General features: G+C 42.7%; 1 protein-coding gene across 3 annotated transcripts in view; it reads left to right on the forward strand.

Annotated features, from left to right (window-relative positions):
- The first annotated feature begins 441 nt into the window (after nucleotides 1–441).
- letm1 (leucine zipper-EF-hand containing transmembrane protein 1) overlaps nucleotides 442–23,386 on the forward strand; it is a 36,146-nt gene continuing 13,201 nt past the window's right edge. Inside the window, exons 1-4 of one of the 3 annotated variants that reach the window (XM_024409486.2) lie at nucleotides 442–704; nucleotides 4,113–4,170; nucleotides 9,272–9,800; nucleotides 21,368–21,511. In XM_024409486.2, the coding sequence (XP_024265254.1) occupies nucleotides 626–704; nucleotides 4,113–4,170; nucleotides 9,272–9,800; nucleotides 21,368–21,511 (810 nt within the window). In that variant the 5' untranslated portion in view covers nucleotides 442–625. Of the gene's footprint in view, nucleotides 705–4,112; nucleotides 4,171–9,268; nucleotides 9,801–21,367; nucleotides 21,512–23,386 lie in introns of all 3 variants that reach the window. The other 2 variants (XM_024409481.2, XM_024409492.2) reach the window with 2 other exon arrangements.

Consider the following 23,386-nt stretch of genomic DNA (forward strand, 5'->3'; position numbering starts at 1 on the left):
GAAACTAGTAAATCCAAACTTAGTTCTTAGTCTTTATTTGGTTGGAATAAGGGTTTTGAATCGATGTTGTTACCAGAGAGATCTGTTTTGAATTCTCTATTAAAATTGTGGTTGTGTTGGGTGAGGTGGCGTCAGTAAGAATAATGAGAAGTGGGCTTCTCAGGTACGAGGAGTGCAGCTGAGCGGTTTTTGGGACTCAGGGACTTCTCTGCAGAGGCATTACAATGAATCCTCTCGATGAATGCTCCGTCCTCACAGGCACCTGTGTGGCGATGTGATTTGAATATGACTGAAGGAGTGGGATGGTTGTTTGATTGATTTTTGTATCATCTCGGATCCCCCCTTCCCGCAATGGAGTATATTATGTTATGTACCCGGTACAGTAGGTGGCGGCGATTCACCAATAGGTGTGGACTGCCATTAAACTTTAAAGAAGAAGAAGAAGAAGAACGACGAAGACGGAAGCCAATATAATCCGCAGTTCATCCACCTCGCCGCACTCACACACAGAGAAAGCAAGGACATGGGGCTAGTTCAGCTAGTGCCATATTAAAGTAGCTAGCAGCACAGTACGTTCGTTTTCCATTAGTTTGACCGACTAAAAGCCGTTATCAGAGCCAGGAGCATGGCGTTAATCTTGTTGACGAGGTCTCGCACTCCTCTGATGAAAACATCTCGCTCGTTAAAGAGCGATTTCCGCAACGGTGAGAAGGATTCTTCATGTCGACTGTCGATACGTGTTGAAGTCTTTTGTTGTAATTTATGTTTCGATTTGTATTAGCTTGTTTTAACATTGTAGCTAGACTGTCAATGCTGTTTAGCTGTGAATGTCATTGTTGGTTAATGAGGCTAACCGTAGTTAAACTAGATTAGCTGGTTCAGACAGTTAAATAACTAACGTTAGTCAAACCCTTGGCTTTGTAGAATGATACATGTTCATAGCGAAACGTGTTTTATGACCGTGTAGAGGTTAACTAGTTGTTTCACTGAGATAATGGTAAGCTAACTATACGGGCTAATTCTGTTAATAAGTTACTATAGTTAGCAACTAGCAGTAGCTCCGCCGGTAACGGTGTATACCGGTTCCAGAAACGTGTGTTGTGGCATGGTCCGGTCCCGGCCTTTGTTGCTCTATTACACCGGGCATGACAGCGCTGTGGACAGAGGCGCGGCAGCAACTTCTAGACTGATTCCAGCTCATCTATTAACTACAACGTTAACTAAGCGGTTCAACGTGGGCATTGAACGTGTTTCTGTTGCAGAGGTTGTGATTACATTGTCAGGTCATCTAAGGCCAAGACTAATGGCAGGGGTCTGGGGGGGGACGGTCCGTGAGGCCTAGAAGACGTAGCTACAACTAACGTTAGTTGTCACATCTCCCTATCATCAGGCTCCCGGGTTGGTGTTTATGCGACGGTCATTATTCGAATAAAGCTCTCTAGTCTGGCATCCACTAACTATACAAAGCATCAGGTTTCAGATCCTCGACAGCTTTCAGTCAATTTCCATTCCAATGTATTTTGTTATGCTGTTATATCTATAAACACGTCCTGTATGTATTTTTGGCGGTGTATCGTGGTCGGAAATGTGATCGCTTCAGGCACCACACCTTGCGAATGTAGTAATGGGAGGAGACGTCATTCGAGGGCAGGTTCGTTCATAGGGATGGTGCCGTTTCCCTGGCCTGCTATGGTGCCGTTTCGCTGTATATATCTCAGCACTGCCGAGACAGACCTGTTTTACATGGCAAGTTAAACCTGGTATAAACCACCAGAGCAAAACGCCTTTAGTCGGTCTGGATGTTGTGAAGAATGGAGACATGTTGTGAGGGAGTAGCAGGGACATGCCAGCAGTCTCAATTCTCTCAATTTCATCAACAATCAGTCCATTGATGCAGAGGACATTAGATCTGTTCATGACACATTTACTCACTGATTGGGTTGTTTATTGCATGAATTTGAACATTTTTATATAGGTGTAGGTGTTTATAGAGGTGTTTATAGAGGTCTAGGTGTTTATAGAGGTCGAGGTGTTTATAGAGGTCGAGGTGTTTATAGAGGTCGAGGTGTTTATAGAGGTCGAGGTGTTTATAGAGGTCGAGGTGTTTATAGAGGTCGAGGTGTTTATAGAGGTCGAGGTGTTTATAGAGGTCGAGGTGTTTATAGAGGTCGAGGTGTTTATAGAGGTCGAGGTGTTTATAGAGGTCGAGGTGTTTATAGAGGTCGAGGTGTTTATAGAGGTCGAGGTGTTTATAGAGGTCGAGGTGTTTATAGAGGTCGAGGTGTTTATAGAGGTCGAGGTGTTTATAGAGGTCGAGGTGTTTATAGAGGTGTTTATAGAGGTTTAGGTGTATATGTATATGTTTATAGAGGTGTTTATAGAGGTGTTTATAGAGGTGTTTATAGAGGTGTTTATAGAGGTGTTTATAGAGGTGTTTATAGAGGTGTTTATAGAGGTGTTTATAGAGGTTTAGGTGTTTATAGAGGTTTAGGTGTTTATAGAGGTTTAGGTGTTTATAGAGGTTTAGGTGTTTATGTATGTGTTTATAGAGGTTTAGGTGTTTATGTATGTGTTTATAGAGGTTTAGGTGTTTATAGAGGTTTAGGTGTTTATAGAGGTTTAGGTGTTTATAGAGGTTTAGGTGTTTATAGAGGTTTAGGTGTTTATAGAGGTTTAGGTGTTTATAGAGGTTTAGGTGTTTATAGAGGTTTAGGTGTTTATAGAGGTTTAGGTGTTTATAGAGGTTTAGGTGTTTATAGAGGTTTAGGTGTTTATAGAGGTTTAGGTGTTTATAGAGGTTTAGGTGTTTATAGAGGTTTAGGTGTTTATGTTTATAGTAGTGTTTATAGAGGTGTTTATAGAGGTTTAGGTGTTTATGTTTATAGTAGTGTTTATGTAGGTGTTTGTAGGTGTTTATGTATATGTTTATAGTAGTGTTTATGTAGGTGTTTGTAGAGGTGTTTATATTGTTGTTTATATAGGTGTAGGTGTTTATGTAGGTGTAGGTGTTTATGCAGGTGTAGGTGTTTATAGGTGTTTATGCAGGTGTAGGTGTTTATGCAGGTGTAGGTGTTTATATAGGTGTAGGTGTTTATAGGTGTTTATATAGGTTTAGGTGTTTATGTATATGTTTATGTATATGTTTATAGAGGTATTTATATTGTTGTTTTATGTAGGTGTAGAAGTTTATGTAGGTGTAGGTGTTTATATAGGTTTAGGTGTTTATATAGGTTTAGGTGTTTATGTATATGTTTATAGGTGTTTATGTAGGTGTATGTGTTTATGTATGTGTTTATGTAGGTGTAGGTGTTTATGTAGGTGTAGGTGTTTATGTAGGTGTAGGTATTAATTTAGGTGTAGGAGTTTATATTAGGTGTAGAAGTTTGTGTAGAAGTTTAAATAGGTGAAGGTGTTTAAATAGGTGAAGGTGTTTATGTAGGTGTTTATGTAGGTGACAGTGTTTATATAGATGTAGGTGTTTATATAGGTGACGGTGTTTATAGGTGTTTATGTAGGGGTTTATGTAGGTGACGGTGTTTATAGGTGTTTATATAGGTGTTTATGTAGGTGTAGTATCTATAAAAGTCAGTCCGACAGAGCTACAGTAATCTTTTAGCCTGCTGAATCCTTCACACCTGTGGCCCAATGATGGTACCGGACCTGAATTGATTGGCTGCTTTTTGTAATCTTTCAGTGCTAGAATCAGTTCTTTAAAATAATTTTTCAGAAGTTCTGAGCTAGCTCTCCTGATGTCGTTTGACCCCACGTGGACTACGACAGTTCCCGGCAACGGTCATAGAACGGTCGGAAGCAGCTTTGTAATGTCCTGTACTTGTGCTCCAGGATAGCACAGGGTTCTTACAATAGAGCTGCTGATGAAGACAACTTGTGCAATGGTTGAGGAGGTCTGGCTGTTCTTTTGCCTTGGGTGGTTTCGCAAACCCCTCGAGGACCGAAGGGCAGTGGGGCCCGATGGACCCAAGCTGGCTGTAGTATCCATCCTGGATGATGAATGGGTGGCATACTGTAAACTGACTCTCTGTCCTGTCATGTACTATTCTGTTGCAGCCTGCCTTATAGGTCAATATATCTGTTTCTCTCTGTGTTTTCAGGGAAGCTTCAAGATGGCTCCTGTTTCAGCTGTACATCTCTCAGACTCTCCAGTCAAAGGTAGTTTCTAACTGATACAAAGTAACAGTTAAATTAATCACCATGCTGGGGTTTTTCTGTTCATATTGTCAATGAGTGTGGTGTGGTTATTGTTTTTTGGGGGATTTTATTAGGATCCCCATTAGCTGTTGCAAAAGCAGCAGCTACTCAGCCTGGGGTCCATATAAAAGATGAAACATGAGAATACAGAACATTTAATAGACAAGAACAGCTCAAGGTCAGAACTAAATCAATAAAAAATACATGTTTTACAGAAGGCACACAGCCTACACATACATACACACAAACCATTTAGGTCAAACAGGGGAGAGGCGTTGTGCCGTGTCTGGGTTTTTAAAAAACAGGCTTGTTGTTCATTTTGAGCAATATGAGATGGAACAGAGTTCCATGCTATAATGGCTCTGTATAATGTGTATCAATAATTGGAAGGAGCAATTTCATAAATTCATCAAATGCAGTGTCTGGATGCTCCTCATTAATCACATCAGACCAACAAAGATTTTTAACATCCTCCACTTAAAAGTCAATCTTTTATAGGATCTGTTATACACTATTTTAGGCCCAGCTTTTGGAACTTTGTCTTTCTTGGATATAGCCACTATTGTGATCACTGCATCCAATGGGTACGGATAGAGCATTCGAACAAAGTTCTACATTGTTAGTAACAATTTGATCAATACATGTTGATGATCTTGTTCCTGTAGTGTTTGTAAACACCCTGGTAGGTTGATTAATAACCTGAATCACATTACAGGCACTCGTTACAGTGAGAAGCTTCCTCTTGAGTGGACAGCTTGATGAAAACCAGTCAATATTCAGGTCCCTGAGAAAGTAGACCTCTCTGTTTACATCACATACACTATCAAGCATTTCACACATATTATTTAGATACTGACTGTTAGCACTTGCTGACCTATAGCAACACCCCAAAAGAAAAGTCTTTAGATGAGGCTGGTGAACCTGCAACCACAACACTTCAGTAACCCTTGACAAATGATCTCTAAGCATTACAGGGGTATGGCTCTGAATATACACAATAACACCTCCCCTATAAACATTACAGGGGTATGGCTCTGAATATACACAATAACACCTCCCCTATAAACATTACAGGGATATGGCTCTGAATATATACAACAACACCTCCCCTATAAACATTACAGGGATATGGTTCTGAATATATACAACACCTCCCCTATAAACATTACAGGGATATGGTTCTGAATTTATACAGCAACACCTCCCCTATAAACATTACAGGGATATGGTTCTGAATTTATACAACAACACCTCCCCTATAAACATTACAGGGATATGACTCTGAATATATACAACAACACCTCCCCTATAAACATTACAGGGATATGGCTCTGAATATATACAATAACACCTCCCTATAAGCATTACAGGGATATGGTTCTGAATATTTACAACAACACCTCCCCTATAAACATTACATGGATATGACTGAATATATACAACACCTCCCCTATAAACATTACAGGGGTATGGCTCTGAATATATATATATACAACAACACCTCCCTATAAACATTACAGGGATATGGCTCTGAATATATACAACAACACCTCCCCTATAAACATTACAGGGATATGGCTCTGAATATATACAACAACACCTCCCCTATAAACATTACAGGGATATGGCTCTGAATATATACAACAACACCTCCCCTATAAACATTACAGGGATATGGCTCTGAATATATACAACAACACCTCCCCTATAAACATTACAGGGATATGGCTCTGAATATATACAACAACACCTCCCCTATAAACATTACAGGGATATGGCTCTGAATATACACAATAACACCTCCCCTATAAACATTACAGGGATATGGCTCTGAATATACACAACAACACCTCCCCTATAAACCTTACGGGGATATGGCTCTGAATATACACAACACCTCCCCTATAAACATTACGGGGATATGGCTCTGAATATATATATATACAACAACACCTCCCCTATAAACATTACGGGGATATGGCTCTGAATATATATATACAACACCTCCCCTATAAACATTACGGGGATATGGCTCTGAATATATATACAACAACACCTCCCCTATAAACATTACAGGGATATGGCTCTGAATATACACAATAACACCTCCCCTATAAACATTACAGGGATATGGCTCTGAATATACACAACAACACCTCCCCTATAAACCTTACGGGGATATGGCTCTGAATATACACAACAACACCTCCCCTATAAACATTACGGGGATATGGCTCTGAATATATATATACAACAACACCTCCCTATAAACATTACGGGGATATGGCTCTGAATATATATATACAACAACACCTCCCCTATAAACATTACGGGGATATGGCTCTGAATATATATACAACAACACCTCCCTATAAACATTACGGGATATGGCTCTGAATATATATATACAACAACACCTCCCTTATAAACACCACGGGGATATGGCTCTGAATATATACAACAACACCTCCCCTATAAACATTACAGGGGTATGGTTCTGAATATATACAACAACACCTCCCCTATAAGCATTACAGGGATATGGTTCTGAATATTTACAACAACACCTCCCCTATAAACATTACATGGATATGACTGAATATATACAACACCGACCCTATAAACATTACAGGGATATGGCTCTGAATATATACAACAACACCTCCCCTATAAACATTACAGGGATATGGCTCTGAATATATACAACAACACCTCCCCTATAAACATTACAGGGATATGGCTCTGAATATATACAACAACACCTCCCCTATAAACATTACAGGGATATGGCTCTGAATATACACAATAACACCTCCCCTATAAACATTACAGGGATATGGCTCTGAATATATATACAACAACACCTCCCCTATAAACATTACGGGGATATGGCTCTGAATATATATATATACAACAACACCTCCCCTATAAACATTACGGGGATATGGCTCTGAATATATATACAACAACACCTCCCCTATAAACATTACGGGATATGGCTCTGCATATATATACAACAACACCTCCCTATAAACATCACGGGATATGGCTCTGAATATATACAACACCTCCCCTATAAACATTACAGGGATATGGCTCTGAATATATACAACACCTCCCCTATAAACATCACGGGGATATGGCTCTGAATATATACAACACCTCCCCTATAAACATCACGGGATATGGCTCTGAATATATACAACAACACCTCCCCTATAAACATCACGGGATATGGCTCTGAATATATACAACAACAACACCTCCCCTATAAACATTACGGGGATATGGCTCTGAATATATACAACACCTCCCCCATAAGCATTACGGGGATATGGCTCTGAATATATATATATATATATATACAACACCTCCCCTGTAAACATTACGGGGATATGGCTCTGAATATATACAGTAACACCTCCCCCGTAAGCATTACGGGGATATGGCTCTGAATATATACAGTAACACCTCCCCCGTAAGCATTACGGGGATATGGCTCTGAATATATACAGTAACACCTCCCCCGTAAGCATTACGGGGATATGGCTCTGAATATATACAGTAACACCTCCCCCGTAAGCATTACGGGGATATGGCTCTGAATATATACAGTAACACCTCCCCCGTAAGCATTACGGGGATATGGCTCTGAATATATACAGTAACACCTCCCCCGTAAGCATTACGGGGATATGGCTCTGAATATATACAGTAACACCTCCCCCGTAAGCATTACGGGGATATGGCTCTGAATATATACAGTAACACCTCCCCCGTAAGCATTATGGGGATATGGCTCTGAATATATACAGTAACACCTCCCCCGTAAGCATTACGGGGATATGGCTCTGAAAATATACAACACCTCCCCTGTAAGCATTACGGGGATATGGCTCTGAATATATACAGCAACACCTCCCCGATAAACATTACGGGGATATGGCTCTGAAAATATACAACACCTCCCCCATAAGCATTACGGGATATGGCTCTGAAAATATACAACACCTCCCCTGTAAGCATTACGGGGATATGGCTCTGAATATATACAGCAACACCTCCCCCGTAAACATTACGGGGATATGGCTCTGAAAATATACAACACCTCCCCCATAAGCATTACGGGGATATGGCTCTGAATATATACAGCAACACCTCCCCCATAAACATTTCTGTCTCCTATATCCTTGTTTCTACTGCTGTATCATCAGAATGAATTATCTAAGAGTTTCACAAATGTCTAATATATGAATGTTATCTGATGTCAGCAAGTTATTGATTTCATGAACTTTATTTCTAAGGCTACATATATTAATATGGGCTATTTTTAGCCCTTTCCTGGGTAGCTGATCAGAGATAGACATAATACTGAAAAGAGCAAACAAAGCAAGATAAAAAAAAAATACACATTCAGCTGTTTGTGTGTGTGCGCGTTGGGGGGGTTGAAGCCATGAACCCATAGGCTTGGCTCTCTCATCCCTTCCAGTCTTCTGGGAGGGAAGGTGGACAATGAGCCTGTCATAGCAGATGTAAGCAATGTCCCCACTCGCTCTGGCAGCTTCCATTGCTGGCAGAAGTTCTTTCCTGGGCTCCCGAGTTGCGCAGCAGTCTGAGGCACTGCATCTCAGTGCTAGATGTGTCACTACAGACCCTGGTTCGATTCCAGGCTGTATCCCAACCTGCCGTAATTGGGAGTCCCATAGGGTGACTCACAATTGGCCCAGCGTCATTAGGGTTTGACTGGTGTTTTTGTTGTTGTTCATGTTATTGAGTGTGCTGTTCATATTTCATTTTTTTAGGGGGTAGATCGCCTTTAATATTGCAGATTGTGGCTTCCATCAATGTAATTGTCTGCGTATATATGTATTATTTAAAAATATATATATTTTCCCCTAACCCTACCACCCCTTCCCTAATTAGAGTAAACTATTGGACAACAACACTTATGCTTCTACTCCCAGCTTATACATACTATATACATTTTAAGGGCACAGTATTTTTTTTTTTACAATAGTTCTGTTGTTCATGTTGTTATTGAGTGTTTCTGTGTTTTCAGTAGACTGGATGGTGATAGGCTGGTGGTCCGAGGTGGGAGCTTGGCTCCGCCCTCCTTCCTAGGCCCCTCGCTTCATGCGGCATCAGACAGCTACAGGGTTCCAGGCCACTCCACAGACCACACCCCTTCTATGAGGCTGTACTCTGCTGTAGTGGAAGGCTCCTCCACCACCTCCTCTCTGTACCACCTGGGAGGTGGGTACCCACAGTGGACGGCATCCTGGCGAGGGAGGGGGAACGTGGTCGGGGTACGGTGGATCCACACCTCCAGATGTCTCCGTGACGACTCTAAAGTAGAGAAGTCTCTCCGCTCTCTGAAGGATAAGAACAAGAAGCTAGAGGAGGGCGGGCCGGTGTACAGTCCTACAGTAGACCATACCATAGTCAGGAGAACTATAGGACAACGTGTTCTAGACGAGGTTAAACACTACTACCACGGCTTCCGACTGCTGTGGATCGACACTACCATCGCTGGACGCATGCTGTGGCAGGTCCTCAATGGGCACCCCCTGTCCCGACGGGAGAGGAGACAGGTGAGGAGATCAGGGATCCTATGTAATCTTTCATTTATTTTATTAACCCTTTTCTGCTACATATACAGCGCCTTCGGAAAATATTCAGACCCTTTTGACTTTTTCCACATTTTGTTAGGTTACAGACTTAATCTAAAATGGATTAAATTGCATTTTTCCCTCCTCAATTTACCCCCAGGTTTTTAGAAATGTTTGCTAATTTATTAAAAATAAAAAACATATCACATTTACTTAAGTATTCAGACCCTTTACCCAGTACTTTGTTGAAGCACCTTTGGCAGCATTTACAGCCTCTCGTCTTGGGTATGATGCTACAAATTTGGCATTTGGGGACTTTCTCCCATTCTTCTCTGCAGATCCTCTGAAGTTATGTCAGGTTGGATGGGGAGTATCGCTGCTCAGCTATTTTCAGGTCTCTCCAAAGATGTTCGATCGGGTTCAAGTCCGTGGACATTCAGAGACTTGTCCCGAAGCCACTCCTGCGTTATCTTGGCTGTGTGCCTAGGGTCATTATCCTGTTGGAAGGTGAACCTTCGCCCCCAGTCTGAGGTCCTGAGAGCTCTAGAGTAGGTTTTCATCAAGGATCTCTCTGTACTTTACTCTGTTCATCTTTGCATTGATCCTGACTAGTCCTGACTAGTCTCCCTGTCCCTGCCACTGAAAAACATCCCCACAGCATGATGCTGCCACTACCATGCTACACCATAGGGATTGTACCAGGTTTCTCTGGTCTGGTTTCATCAGACCAAAAAATCTTGTTTCTCAGACCGGAGAATCATGTTTCTCAAGGTCGGAGTCTTTAGGTGCCTTTTGTCAAACTCCAAGTGGGCTGTTGTGCCTTTTACTGAGGAGTGGCTTCTGTCTGGCCCCTTTATCATAAAGGCCTGATTGGTGGAGTGCTGCAGAGATGGTTGTCCTTCTGGAAGGTTCTCCCATCTCCACAGAGGAACTGTAGCTCTGTCAGAGTGACAATTGGGTTCTTGGTCACCTCTCTGAAGAAGACCCTTCACCCCCAATTTCTCAGTTTGGTCGGGTGGCCAGCTCTAGGAAGAGTCTTGGTGGTTCTAAACTTCTTCCATTTAAGAATGATGGAGGCCACGGTGTTCTTGGGGACATTCAATGCAGCAGAAATGTTTTGGTATCCTTCCCCAGATCTGTGCCTCAACACAATCCTGTCTCTGAGCTCTACGGACATTTCCTTCGACCTCATGGCTTGGTTTTTGCTCTGGCATGCGCTGTCAACTGTGTGACCTTATGTAGCCAGGTCTGTGCCTTTCCAAATCATGTCTAATCAATTGTATTTGCAACAGGTGGACTCCAAGTTGTAGAAACAACTCAAGGATGATCAAAGGAAACAGGGTGCACCTGAGCTCAATTTGAGGCTTTTTAAAAAAACTTTTTTTTTTTTAGATCATAGGGTCTGAATACTTATGTAAATAAGGTATTTTTATTTTTTGTACATTTCGCAAAAATGTCAACCTGTTTTCGCCTTGTCGTTATGGGGTATTGTGTGTTGATTGCTGAGGATAATTTTTTATTTAATCCATTTTATATTAAGGCTGTAATGTAACAAAGTGAAAAATGTCAAGAGGTCTGAATACTTTCCATAGGCACTGTACATACATTGTACTTTTATATACAACAATCACAACAATAATACATTACCAAACAAGCTCTTTAATCCCACTCCTCAGCCCATCCCACCTATCACCATGGACCTCAGCTCTTTAATCCCACCCCTCAGCCCATCCCACCTATCACCATGGACCTCAGCTCTTTAATCCCACCCCTCAGCCCATCCCACCTATCACCATGGACCTCAGCTCTTTAATCCCACCCCTCAGCCCATCCCACCTATCACCATGGACCTCAGCTCTTTAATCCCATCCCACCTATCACCATGGACCTCAGCTCTTTAATCCCATCCCACCTATCACCATGGACCTCAGCTCTTTAATCCCATCCCACCTATCACCATGGACCTCAGCTCTTTAATCCCATCCCACCTATCACCATGGACCTCAGCTCTTTAATCCCATCCCACCTATCACCATGGACCTCAGCTCTTTAATCCCATCCCACCTATCACCATGGACCTCAGCTCTTTAATCCCACCCCCAGCCTCTCAGCCCATCCCACCAATCACCATAGACCTCAGCTCTTTAATCCCACCCCTCAGCCTCTCAGCCCATCCCACCTATCACCATAGACCTCAGCTCTTTAATCCCAGCCTCTCAGCCCATCCCACCTATCACCATAGACCTCAGCTCTTTAATCCCACCCCCTCAGCCTCTCAGCCCATCCCACCTACTATCCTACTATTTTACACCTGGGGTTGCTGTACATAAACCCATTGTATAAGAGATTCACCAAAATTAACCTCTTACTTTTTTTCAATTTCCGCCTGAAGACATACCAAAATCTAACTGCCTGTATCTCAGGCTCAGAACCAAGGATATGCATATTATTGATTTCATTTGAAAGAAAACACTGAAGTTTGTGTGAATTGAATGTATGAGAATATAACACAATAGATCTGGTTTAGATAATACAATGAAAAAACCATCCGTTTTTTTTATTGTTGTATCATCTTTAAAATTAACAAGACAAAACAAACATTCCGATAGGATGATGGGGATAATTTCAGTGAAAACCACAAGAGGGCAACAGTACTTGTGCAAAGTTTCAGAATGATAACTTCCAAAATGAGTGCGCTACATGACATTTATCATGAAGTCACCCAGGTGTCCCACACAAGTAGCCCAAATGTACCCTAGTGCCCAAATTGGTGAAGTTATACATTTAGAATGGAATAACTATATACAAAATACCAAAATGGTATTCTAACACACACCCCCAAAAAATGGAGAAAAAAACATGAAGAAAAAAACGTATACATTTACAAAAACACTTTCAATATTTGGAAGACCCTCAGTCCTCTACACAATATTGTGCTGCTGATGCCAGGTGCCATAGCAGTCTCTTCTCTGCTGTAAAGCAGAGGGTCACCAAGCATGTGGTGCAGGTGATGGGGGACTTCATTTTGCAAAGAACACAGCAACTCCTCCATGCTGTGCTCTTTTGGCCCTGAGGCACATCCATGCCTGCAGAAATACATTTGGGCAGATGAACACCACTTGTGGCAGGAGCTGGATGAACGAGCTTCAGTGGGGGATGGACACCTTGGCACTGAGGGCTCCCATTCGGAGTCAGTGTAACTGTGAAAGAAAATGTTCCGTTAGAATAGGTTCACATATGAGCCCTGTATCAACGGGTATAATAAACCAATATATATAAGAGAGTACAGGGAACATAAGGTTGAATATATTATTATAGACCTGCTAGATCTACTGTCTCATTTATATTATGACAGACCAGCTAGATCTACTGTCTATTTTATATTATGACATTTCAGCTAGATCTACTGTCTTTATTATATTACAACAGACCAGCTGTATCTACGGTCTCCGTTTCACTTTGGCCATCGTTGTGGGCCTGCCCTCCCCTCAACAGCCTCAAATAGGCTATCTGTATATCTAGACTTCGATTTAGCTTTCCCTGACTTAGTCGCCATACTGATTGATATATATAACAGCTGAAGATGTGCTTTACCAAAACAACGCTGTGCGTAACATGCGTTGCTCCTTCCGGTATGAAACTTCAATGGCGAATGACCCTCTTTACGCCGGAGTTTACTACATGGGTTGGTCTTCCAACACATAAACATTACATATTGCCGTTTACCTCAGCTCATTGGCTATCTACCCAGCTAGATTTCAAGACGATCAGTGGTCATTGGGTTAAAATACAGTCAATCAACGAAACAGAGGTCATATCATTGGTGCACAATGATGTCATTACTTGTTGTCTTCAAATCGGTTTCTTTCAGTCAATACGTCCCGCGAAATGACCCATCAGGTTTGGTTGTGTTACAAACAAACAAACCAGTTGATTGTAATGAAACCAAACATGACTGGAAAAGTCACGTTTCGTGTGTGTATTTACATCGAATGTGTCGTCAAATGGAATGAGACGTAATTCACGATACAAGCGGTTCACAAAATGTTTAGTGTTAGGCTATAAAAATGGATTTTAAAATACCATTCATTGTGTAACAATGAGCATTGGGATTGCAACCAGAGGAAGATCGTCAAAGGTAAACAATTTATTTTATTACAGTTTGTGATTTTGTTACGCCTGTGCTGGTTGAAATAGTTGTTTTTTATGGGGCTCTATCCTCAGATAATTGCATTGTATTCTTTTGCAGTAAATCCTTATTTAAATCTGACAACGCAGTTGGATTACCAAGATTCTAGGCTTTTGAAACATGTGAGACACTTGTATTTTCATGAATGTTTAATATGACTATTTATGTAGCGATCACCGTATGTTGTGGAATTTCATCCCGCTACCGGGTTCTGTGCGCAGAGAGGTTAAAGTAACTAACCAACCTCAACCTTAGTTCAGGGCTGTCAAACTGAATTCCTTGTAGGCCCGGTGTCTGCAAGTATTTTCTCCTCCCTTGTCATGGATTAATTAATGAAGGTCATTGATTAGTTAATATCCATCACCTGGTTGTCAGTCCTAATTGAATAGTTACAATCCCTTACCTGGTTTTCTAGGTCCTAATTGGACACTAATTGAAAGGACATAACAAAACCAGCAAAACATTGACGTATACACGGACACAGTGACGGAGTTCTTCAGGAAATGTATATGGGATGTTGTTCCCACTGTGACTATTAAAACCTACCCAAACCAGAATTCGCGCAAAACTAAAATAGTGAACCACCACATTTAACCTCGACTAGGTGACTGGGAGTATGGTTGAATACAAACTGTGTAGTTTATTCCCTCTAAGGCAAACAGACAAAACGTCAGTACAGAGACAAAGTGGAGTCGCAATTCAATGCTTCAGACACAAGACGTATGTGGCATGGTCTACAGACAATCGGACTACAAAGGGAAAACCAGCCACATCGCTGACCCCGACTTCTTGCTTCCGGACAAGCTAAACACCGTTGCCCACTTTGAGGATAACACCGTGCCACCGACGCGGCCCACTCCCAAGAACTGTGGGCTCTCGTTTTCCGTGGCCGGCGTGAGTAAGACATTTAAGCGTGTTAAGGCTGCCGGCCCAGACTGCATCCCTAGCCACGCCATCAGAGCATGCAGAGACCAGCTGGCTGGAGTGTTTACGGACCTATTCAATCTCTCCCTATCCCAGTCTGTTGTCCCCACAGGTCCTCCCCCGCCCTACCTTTGGCAAATCAGAACACGACTCCATTTTACCCCTCCCTTCCTATAGGCAGAATCAGGAAGCACCCATTTGAATGTCTTTTCAACATTAACCTGACCAATCAGAATCCATGCTTCAAGATTATTTTGATCACACGGACTGGGATATGTTCCGGGTAGCCTGGGAGAATAACATTGACGTATTCACGGACACGGTGACTGAGTATATCAGGAAGTGTATAGGGGATGTTGTTCCCACTGTGACTATTAAAACCTACCCAAACCAGAAACTGAAATCTGCGTTTTAACCATGGCAAGGTGACTGGGAATATGGTTGAATACAAACAGAGTAGGTATTCCCTCCGTAAGACATTCAAACAGGCAAAATGTCAGTACAGAGACAAAGTGGAGTCGCAATTCAACGGCTCAGACACCAGACATATGTCTATACAGGGTCTACAGACAATCATCGATTACAAAGGAAAAATCAGCCACGTTGCAGACACCGTCTTGCTCCCAGACAAGCTAAACACCTAAACCAGCTTTGAGGATAACATAGTGCCACCGACACGGCCAGCCCCCAAGGACTGTGGGCTCTTGTTCTCCGTGGCCCACGTGAGTAAAACATTTGAGCGTGTTAACCCTCGCAAGGCTGCCGGCACAGATGGCATCTCTAGCCGTGTCTTCAGAGCAGTAGGCTGGTGTGTTTACGGACATATTCAATCTCTACCTATCCCAGTCTGTTGTCCCCACTTGCTTCAAGATGTCCACCAATGTTCCTGTATCCAAAAAAGAAAATGTAATGGAACTAAATGACTGTTGCCCAGTAGCACTTACTTCTGTCATCATGAAGTGCTTTGAGAGGCTAGTTAAGGATCATATCACCTCCATCTTACCTGTCATCCTAGACCCCCTTTCAATTTACTTACCGCACAAATAGATCCACAGACGATGCAATTGGAATCACACTGCACTGCCCTATCCCATCTGGACAAGACGAATACCTACGTTTAGAATGCTGTTCATTGACTACAGCTCAGCCTTCAACACCATACTACCCTCCAAGCTCATCATTAAGCACAGAGCACTGGGTCTCAACCCCACCCTGTGCAACTGGGTCCTGGACTTCCTGACGGGCCGCCCCCAGGTGGTGAAGGTAGGAAACAACACCTCTTCGCTGATCCTCAACACTGGGGCCCCACAAGGGTGCGTGTTCAGCCCCCTCCTGTACTCCCTGTTCACCCATGACTGCGTGGCCATGTACACCTCCAACTGCATCATCAAATTGGCAGATGACACAACAGTAGTAGGCCTGATTACCAACAACGACGAGACTGCCTACAGGGAGGAGGTGAGGGCCCTGATGTAGTGGTACCAGGAAAAATAACCTCCTTAATGTCAACAAAACGAAGGAGCTGATCGTTAACTTCCAGAGACAGCAGAGGCGCATGCCCCTGTCCACATCGACGGGACCACAGTGGACAAGGTGGAAGCTTCAGGTTCCTCTGCGTACACATCACTGACAATCTGAATTTGTCCACCCACACAGACAGTGTGGTGAAGGCGCAACAGCATCTCTTCAACCTCAAGAGGCTGAAGAAATTCGGCTTGACCCTGAAGCCCCTCGCACACCTTTACAGAAGCACATTTGAGAGCATCCTGTCAGGCTGTTTCACCACCTGGTACGGCAACTGCACCGCCCGCAACCGCAGGGCTCTCCAGAGGGTGGTACGGTCTGCCCAATGCATCACCGGAAGCACACTGCCTGCCCTCCAGGACACCTACAGCACCTGATGTCACAGGAGGGCCAAAAAGTGTAAGGACATCAACCACCCGAGCCATGCCCTGTTCACCCTGCTATCATCCAGAAGGCGAGTTCAGTACAGATGCATCAAAGCTGGGACCGAGAAGCTGTTTTTCAGTCTCTATCAAGGCCATCAGACTGTTAAATAGCCATCACTAGCCGGCTACCACCCGGTTACTCAACCATGCACCTTAGAGGCTGCTGCCCTTTATACATAGACATGGAATCACTGGTCACTTTAATAATGGAACACTAGTCACTTTAATAATGTTTACATACTGCTTTACTCATCTCATATGTATATACTGTATTCTACTGTATTTTAGTCAATGCCACTCCAACATTGCTCATCCTAATATTTATATATTTCTTCATTCCATTCTTTTACTTTTAGATGTGTGTATTGTTGTGAATTGTTAGATACTACTGCACTGTTGGAGCAAGGAACACAAGCATTTAGTTCGATACTACTGCACTGTTGGAGCAAGGAACACAAGCATTTAGTTAGATACTACTGCACTGTTGGAGCTAGGAACACAAGCATTTTGCTACACTCACAATAACATCTGCTATATACAGTGGGGCAAAAAAGTATTTAGTCAGCCACCAATTGTGCAAGTTCTCCCACTTAAAAATATGAGAGGCCTGTAATTTTCATCAAAGGTACAAGTTCAAAGTTCAAACAGGTGCCATTAATACAGGTAACGAGTGGAGGACAGAGGAGCCTCTTAAAGAAGGTGGTACAGGTCTGTGAGAGCCAGAAATCTTGCTTGTTTGTAGGTGAACAAATACTTATTTTCCACCATAATTTGCAAATCAATTAATTAAAAATCCTACAATGTGATTTTCTGGATTTTTTTTCTCATTTTTTTCTCATTTTGTCTGTCATAGTTGAAGTGTACCTATGATGAAAATTACAGGCCTCATCTTTTTAAGTGGGAGAACTTGCACAATTGGTGGCTGACTAAATACTTTTTTGCCCCACTGTATGTGTATGTGACAATAACATTTAATTTGATGCAGTCAATCTCTGAAGCTTGTACCAGGAGAGATTGACATGCATGTCATTGACATTTGTGAACATTGAAGTGCAATACTTACACGTTGCTCTGGACCAGTTGACTTATGTCCTCCTTTGTGGCGATTAATATTGTCCTGATGTACTGGACTGTAAGTCTGGCTGTTCTGTTGACTGATATTGTGAGTGAACTCTGGTTCTGTTCAAATCAAGTTTATTTATATAGCCATACGTACATCAGTTGATATCTCAAAGTGCTGTACAGAAACCCAGCCTAAAACCCCAAACAGCAAGCAATGCAGGTGTAGAAGCACGGTGGCTAGGAAAAACTCCATAGAAAGGCCAAAACCTAGGAAGAAACCTAAAGAGGAACCAGGCTATGAGGGGTGGCTAGTCCCCTTCTGGCTGTGCCGGGTGGAGATTATAACAGAACATGGCCAAGATGTTCAAATGTTCATAAATGACCATCATGGTCAAATAATAATAATAATCACAGGCAGAACAGTTGAAACTGGAGCAGCAGCTCCTAGGCATGGTCCTAGGGCTCAGGTCCTTCAAGAGAGAATTAGAGCGAGCATACTTAAACACAGGACACCGGATAGGACAGGAGAAGTACTCCAGATATAACAAACTGACCCTAGCCCCCCGACACATAAACTACTGCAGCATAAATACTGGAGGCTGAGACGGGAGGGGTCAGGAGACACTGGCCCCATCCGATGACACCCCCGGACAGGGCCAAACAGGAAGGATATAACCCCACCCACTTTGCCAAAGCACAGCCCCCACACCACTAGAGGGATATCTTCAACCACCAACTTACCATCCTGAGACAAGGCTGAGTATAGCCCACAAAGATCTCTGCCACGTACAACCCAAGGGGGGGCGCCAACCCCCCCTTGACTGATATTGTCCTGATGTAGCCTAATGGCCTGTACTCTGGGCTGATATACTGGACTGTACTGTGGCTGTTCTGTTGACTGATATTGTCCTGATGTAGCCTAATGGCCTGTACTCTGGGCTGATATACTGGACTGTACGTACTGTGGCTGTTCTCTTGTCTGATATTGTGGCTGTTCTCTTGACTGATATTGTGGCTGTTCTCTTGACTGATATTGTGGCTGTTCTCTTGACTGATATTGTGGCTGTTCTCTTGACTGATATTGTGGCTGTTCTCTTGACTGATATTGTGGCTGTTCTCTTGACTGATGGACTGGACTGTTTGTTGTACTAATGTGTTACCCAGTGGGCTAGAGATGGCTGGCTCTGACAGCAGATGGGATGGTGTGTTCTACTAAACTAACATATGGAATTGTCTTCAGATGCTCCTATTGTGGATCATTAAGATATTTGATTTAGAATTGTAGGACCCCTTTAAAAAATATATAAACAAATGATTTGATCAAATATTGAATTAGGCCTTTTACTTTTATAGTCCATACAAAAGCATTGAATAAATGTTCATAAATGGCTAAAAAAGTAGTAAAAACATCTATAATGAGGAATAAGGTTTTGTCTGTCCAATATCTAGGATATATAAGAAAGCTCAGGAAGTATGTTTGTTTTTTGGACACATTTAACCCCCTATGTTGTGGTCACAAAACGACCTTCATACTTCCATTAATTTCTATGTGTTACCTTCAGACGGGTCCCTCTGCAAAATGTTCGTGAAGGAGTTTCAGATTTCCACCTAGTAGGTCAAACTGTTCGGACTCGACAGAGGTTTTGTGAGATTACCTATTTTTGGGGTGTCTCCTGGTATTACAAACAGCGCTGGATAGTGATTCATATTTTTCCAGAAAATCTATCAATTTTCAGTACTGTGAATAATTAATATTTATTGCTGGAGTCCCAATTGGAAGTGTCCGTTTTAAACCACGATATGTTCACTTTTCCAGGTCTCCCAAAATATGATTATCACTGCACCACATTGCCGGCTGTGGCACAATGTAAAGATTTCACAGCAAGTGAAACTGATATTTAGTAATGATAGAGGTCCTTTGATCACCAATTACATTGAGAAACAGGCCGTTCATAAATTCTGAGCGTTATCATGTTCCTCTATTTCTGCAGTTGGCCAAGGCTATTTCAACACAGAGCATGCTCAGTACGCGCACAGTGCACCCTGAGTAGGCTGTAGTGTTGTCCAATCACACAGACTTTGTAACGGCAGTCAAACAAAAGTCAGCTTGCTAGATAACCTCCAACCAATTACTGAATATCTCCTATTTGGCAAAATTTAGTTGATTACTATTCAGATCAGCTCATGAATAACGGGGAGATTAAGAGGAAATAGTTTAAATATCAAGGTATCTTATCCATATCTACTGTTTGTTGATCACTCATTCTCTACCGAAAGTCTCCTATGGGCAGCAATACGAGACAGCGCAGAGAAGACAGGGAGATGTTTCAGTGGGATTGAGATAATAGGAGAATAGCCTCTATATACAGGGCTGGGGAGAAGCATTTTTACCCCTTTCTAATTTTCTCTACTTTAGCCATTTTTTTTATACTGAATTATCAGATATTAAACCAAAACCCAATATTAGATAACGGGAACCTGAGTGAACAAATAACACAATTACTTACTTGATTTATTTAATTAACAAAGTTATGCAACACCCAATGCGTGAAAAATGTATTGCCCCCCTTAAACTCATAACTGGTTGTGCCTCCTTTAGCCGCAATGACTCCAACCAAATGCTTCCTGTAGTTATTGATCAGTCTCTCACGTCGCTGTGGAGGAATTGTGACCCACTCTTCCATGCAGAACTGCTTTAAGTCAGCAACATGTGGGTTTCCAACATGAACTGCTCATTTCAAGTCCTGTCACAACATCTCTATTGTGATTAGATCTGGATTTTGACTAGGCCATTCCAAAACTTCACATTTGTTTATTTTTAGCCATTTTCATGTAGACTTGATTATGTGTTTTGGATCATTGTCTTGCTGCATGACCCGGCTGTGCTTCAGCTCAGATGGCCTGACTCTCCTGCAGAATTCATGGTTCCTTCTATTAAGGCAAGTCGTCCAGGTCCTGAGGCAGCAAAGCCTCCTCAAACCATCCCACTACCACCACCATGCTTGACCGTTGGTATGAGGTTCTTACTCTGGAAGGCAGTGTTTGGTTTTCACCAGGCATAATGGGACCCATGTCATCCAAAAAGTGGTAATTTTGACTAATCTGTCCATAGAACATTCTTCCAAGAGTCTTGATGATAATCCAGGTGCTATTTGGCAAACTGGAGTCATATTTTTTTGCAGATGGATCCTGGTTACTGGTGTTCATCCCTAGCGCTGTAACTCTGCCACTTTCCTCTGCTGATGTGGCAGGCTGCTATTGGTGCACACATCTCTAGCTTAAACTGACAGATTTTTATGGGGATTTTTGTTATGGAGTATTGTGATGTTTTAACATTTTCCAGACCGCAGGAAGAGTAACGGGGTTCCATAACAAATACATACATAAACTGTTTTTAACTAAATAATGTCTATTTTCCTCCTCAGTTCCTAAGAACTTGTGCCGATGTCTTTCGACTCCTTCCCTTCCTGGTGTTCATCATTGTGCCATTCATGGAGTTCCTGCTTCCTGTGGCACTGAAGCTCTTCCCCAACATGCTGCCCTCAACCTTTGAGACGCAGTCCAAGAAGGTAGGACCTCCTCCTTAACCCTTATCTTAAAGGAACGTTCCGGATTTTAACAATTTATCTCAATCGTTGTTCAGGTCACGTTAAAGAACATGTAGGAAACGGCTTCCAAATGAGGTCCATGTTATTCTCCCTCAGCGACGGATTTGGGGGTGATCACGTGTTTTTAAAAAGCTACAACAAACTTTAGGTAGGAGTGAGGTCGATTTCCTGCTCTCAGCTTGTCCCACCTCATGGGGAATTTGAGAAAGTGGGCCTTCCTAGTTAAACAGCCATGAGACTGTAGTTCGGTGTCAGAGAATCATTGTGTGTAGAATGGCTGCTTCAAGCGATGACCCCCGCAGAGTTGGACGATTACAACTTTTAACAAGTGTTGAATGATCAGAATCCAATTTATCCACAATGTAAAGTCCATTTCCGGAACACTGACCTCACTGCCTTCAGGATGTATCCACACCACTGCCTTCAGAATGTATCCACACCACTGCCTTCAGAATGTATCCACCTCACTGCCTTCAGAATGTATCCACACCACTGCCTTCAGAATGTATCCACCTCACTGCCTTCAGAATGTATCCACACCACTGCCTTCAGAATGTATCCACACCACTGCCTTCAGAATGTATCCACACCACTGCCTTCAGAATGTATCCACCTCACTGCCTTCAGAATGTATCCACCTCACTGCCTTCAGAATGTATCCACACCACTGCCTTCAGAATGTATCCACACCACTGCCTTCAGAATGTATCCACACCCCTGCCTTCAGAATGTATCCACACCACTGCCTTCAGAATGTATCCACCTCACTGCCTTCAGAATGTATCCACACCACTGCCTTCAGAATGTATCCACACCACTGCCTTCAGAATGTATCCACACCACTGCCTTCAAAATGTATCCACACCCCTGCCTTCAGAATGTATCCACACCACTGCCTTCAGAATGTATCCACACCCCTGCCTTCAGAATGTATCCACACCACTGCCTTCAGAATGTATCCACACCACTGCCTTCAGAATGTATCCACACCACTGCCTTCAGAATGTATCCACACCACTGCCTTCAGAATGTATCCACACCACTGCCTTCAGAATGTATCCACACCACTGCCTTCAGAATGTATCCACACCACTGCCTTCAGAATGTATCCACACCACTGCCTTCAGAATGTATCCACACCACTGCCTTCAGAATGTATCCACACCACTGCCTTCAGAATGTATCCACACCCCTGCCTTCAGAATGTATCCACACCACTGCCTTCAGAATGTATCCACCTCACTGCCTTCAGAATGTATCCACCTCACTGCCTTCAGAATGTATCCACACCACTGCCTTCAGAATGTATCCACCTCACTGCCTTCAGAATGTATCCACACCACTGCCTTCAGAATGTATCCACCTCACTGCCTTCAGAATGTATCCACACCACTGCCTTCAGAATGTATCCACCTCACTGCCTTCAGAATGTATCCACCTCACTGCCTTCAGAATGTATCCACCTCACTGCCTTCAGAATGTATCCACCTCACTGCCTTCAGAATGTATCCACCTCACTGCCTTCAGAATGTATCCACACCCCTGCCTTCAGAATGTATCCACCTCACTGCCTTCAGAATGTATCCACACCACTGCCTTCAGAATGTATCCACACCCCTGCCTTCAGAATGTATCCACCTCACTGCCTTCAGAATGTATCCACACCACTGCCTTCAGAATGTATCCACACCCCTGCCTTCAGAATGTATCCACACCACTGCCTTCAGAATGTATCCACCTCACTGCCTTCAGAATGTATCCACCTCACTGCCTTCAGAATGTATCCACACCACTGCCTTCAGAATGTATCCACACCACTGCCTTCAGAATGTATCC

Source organism: Oncorhynchus tshawytscha, linkage group LG08, assembly GCF_018296145.1.
Source record: "Oncorhynchus tshawytscha isolate Ot180627B linkage group LG08, Otsh_v2.0, whole genome shotgun sequence".
In the NCBI taxonomy this organism is placed as follows: Eukaryota; Metazoa; Chordata; class Actinopteri; order Salmoniformes; family Salmonidae; genus Oncorhynchus; species Oncorhynchus tshawytscha.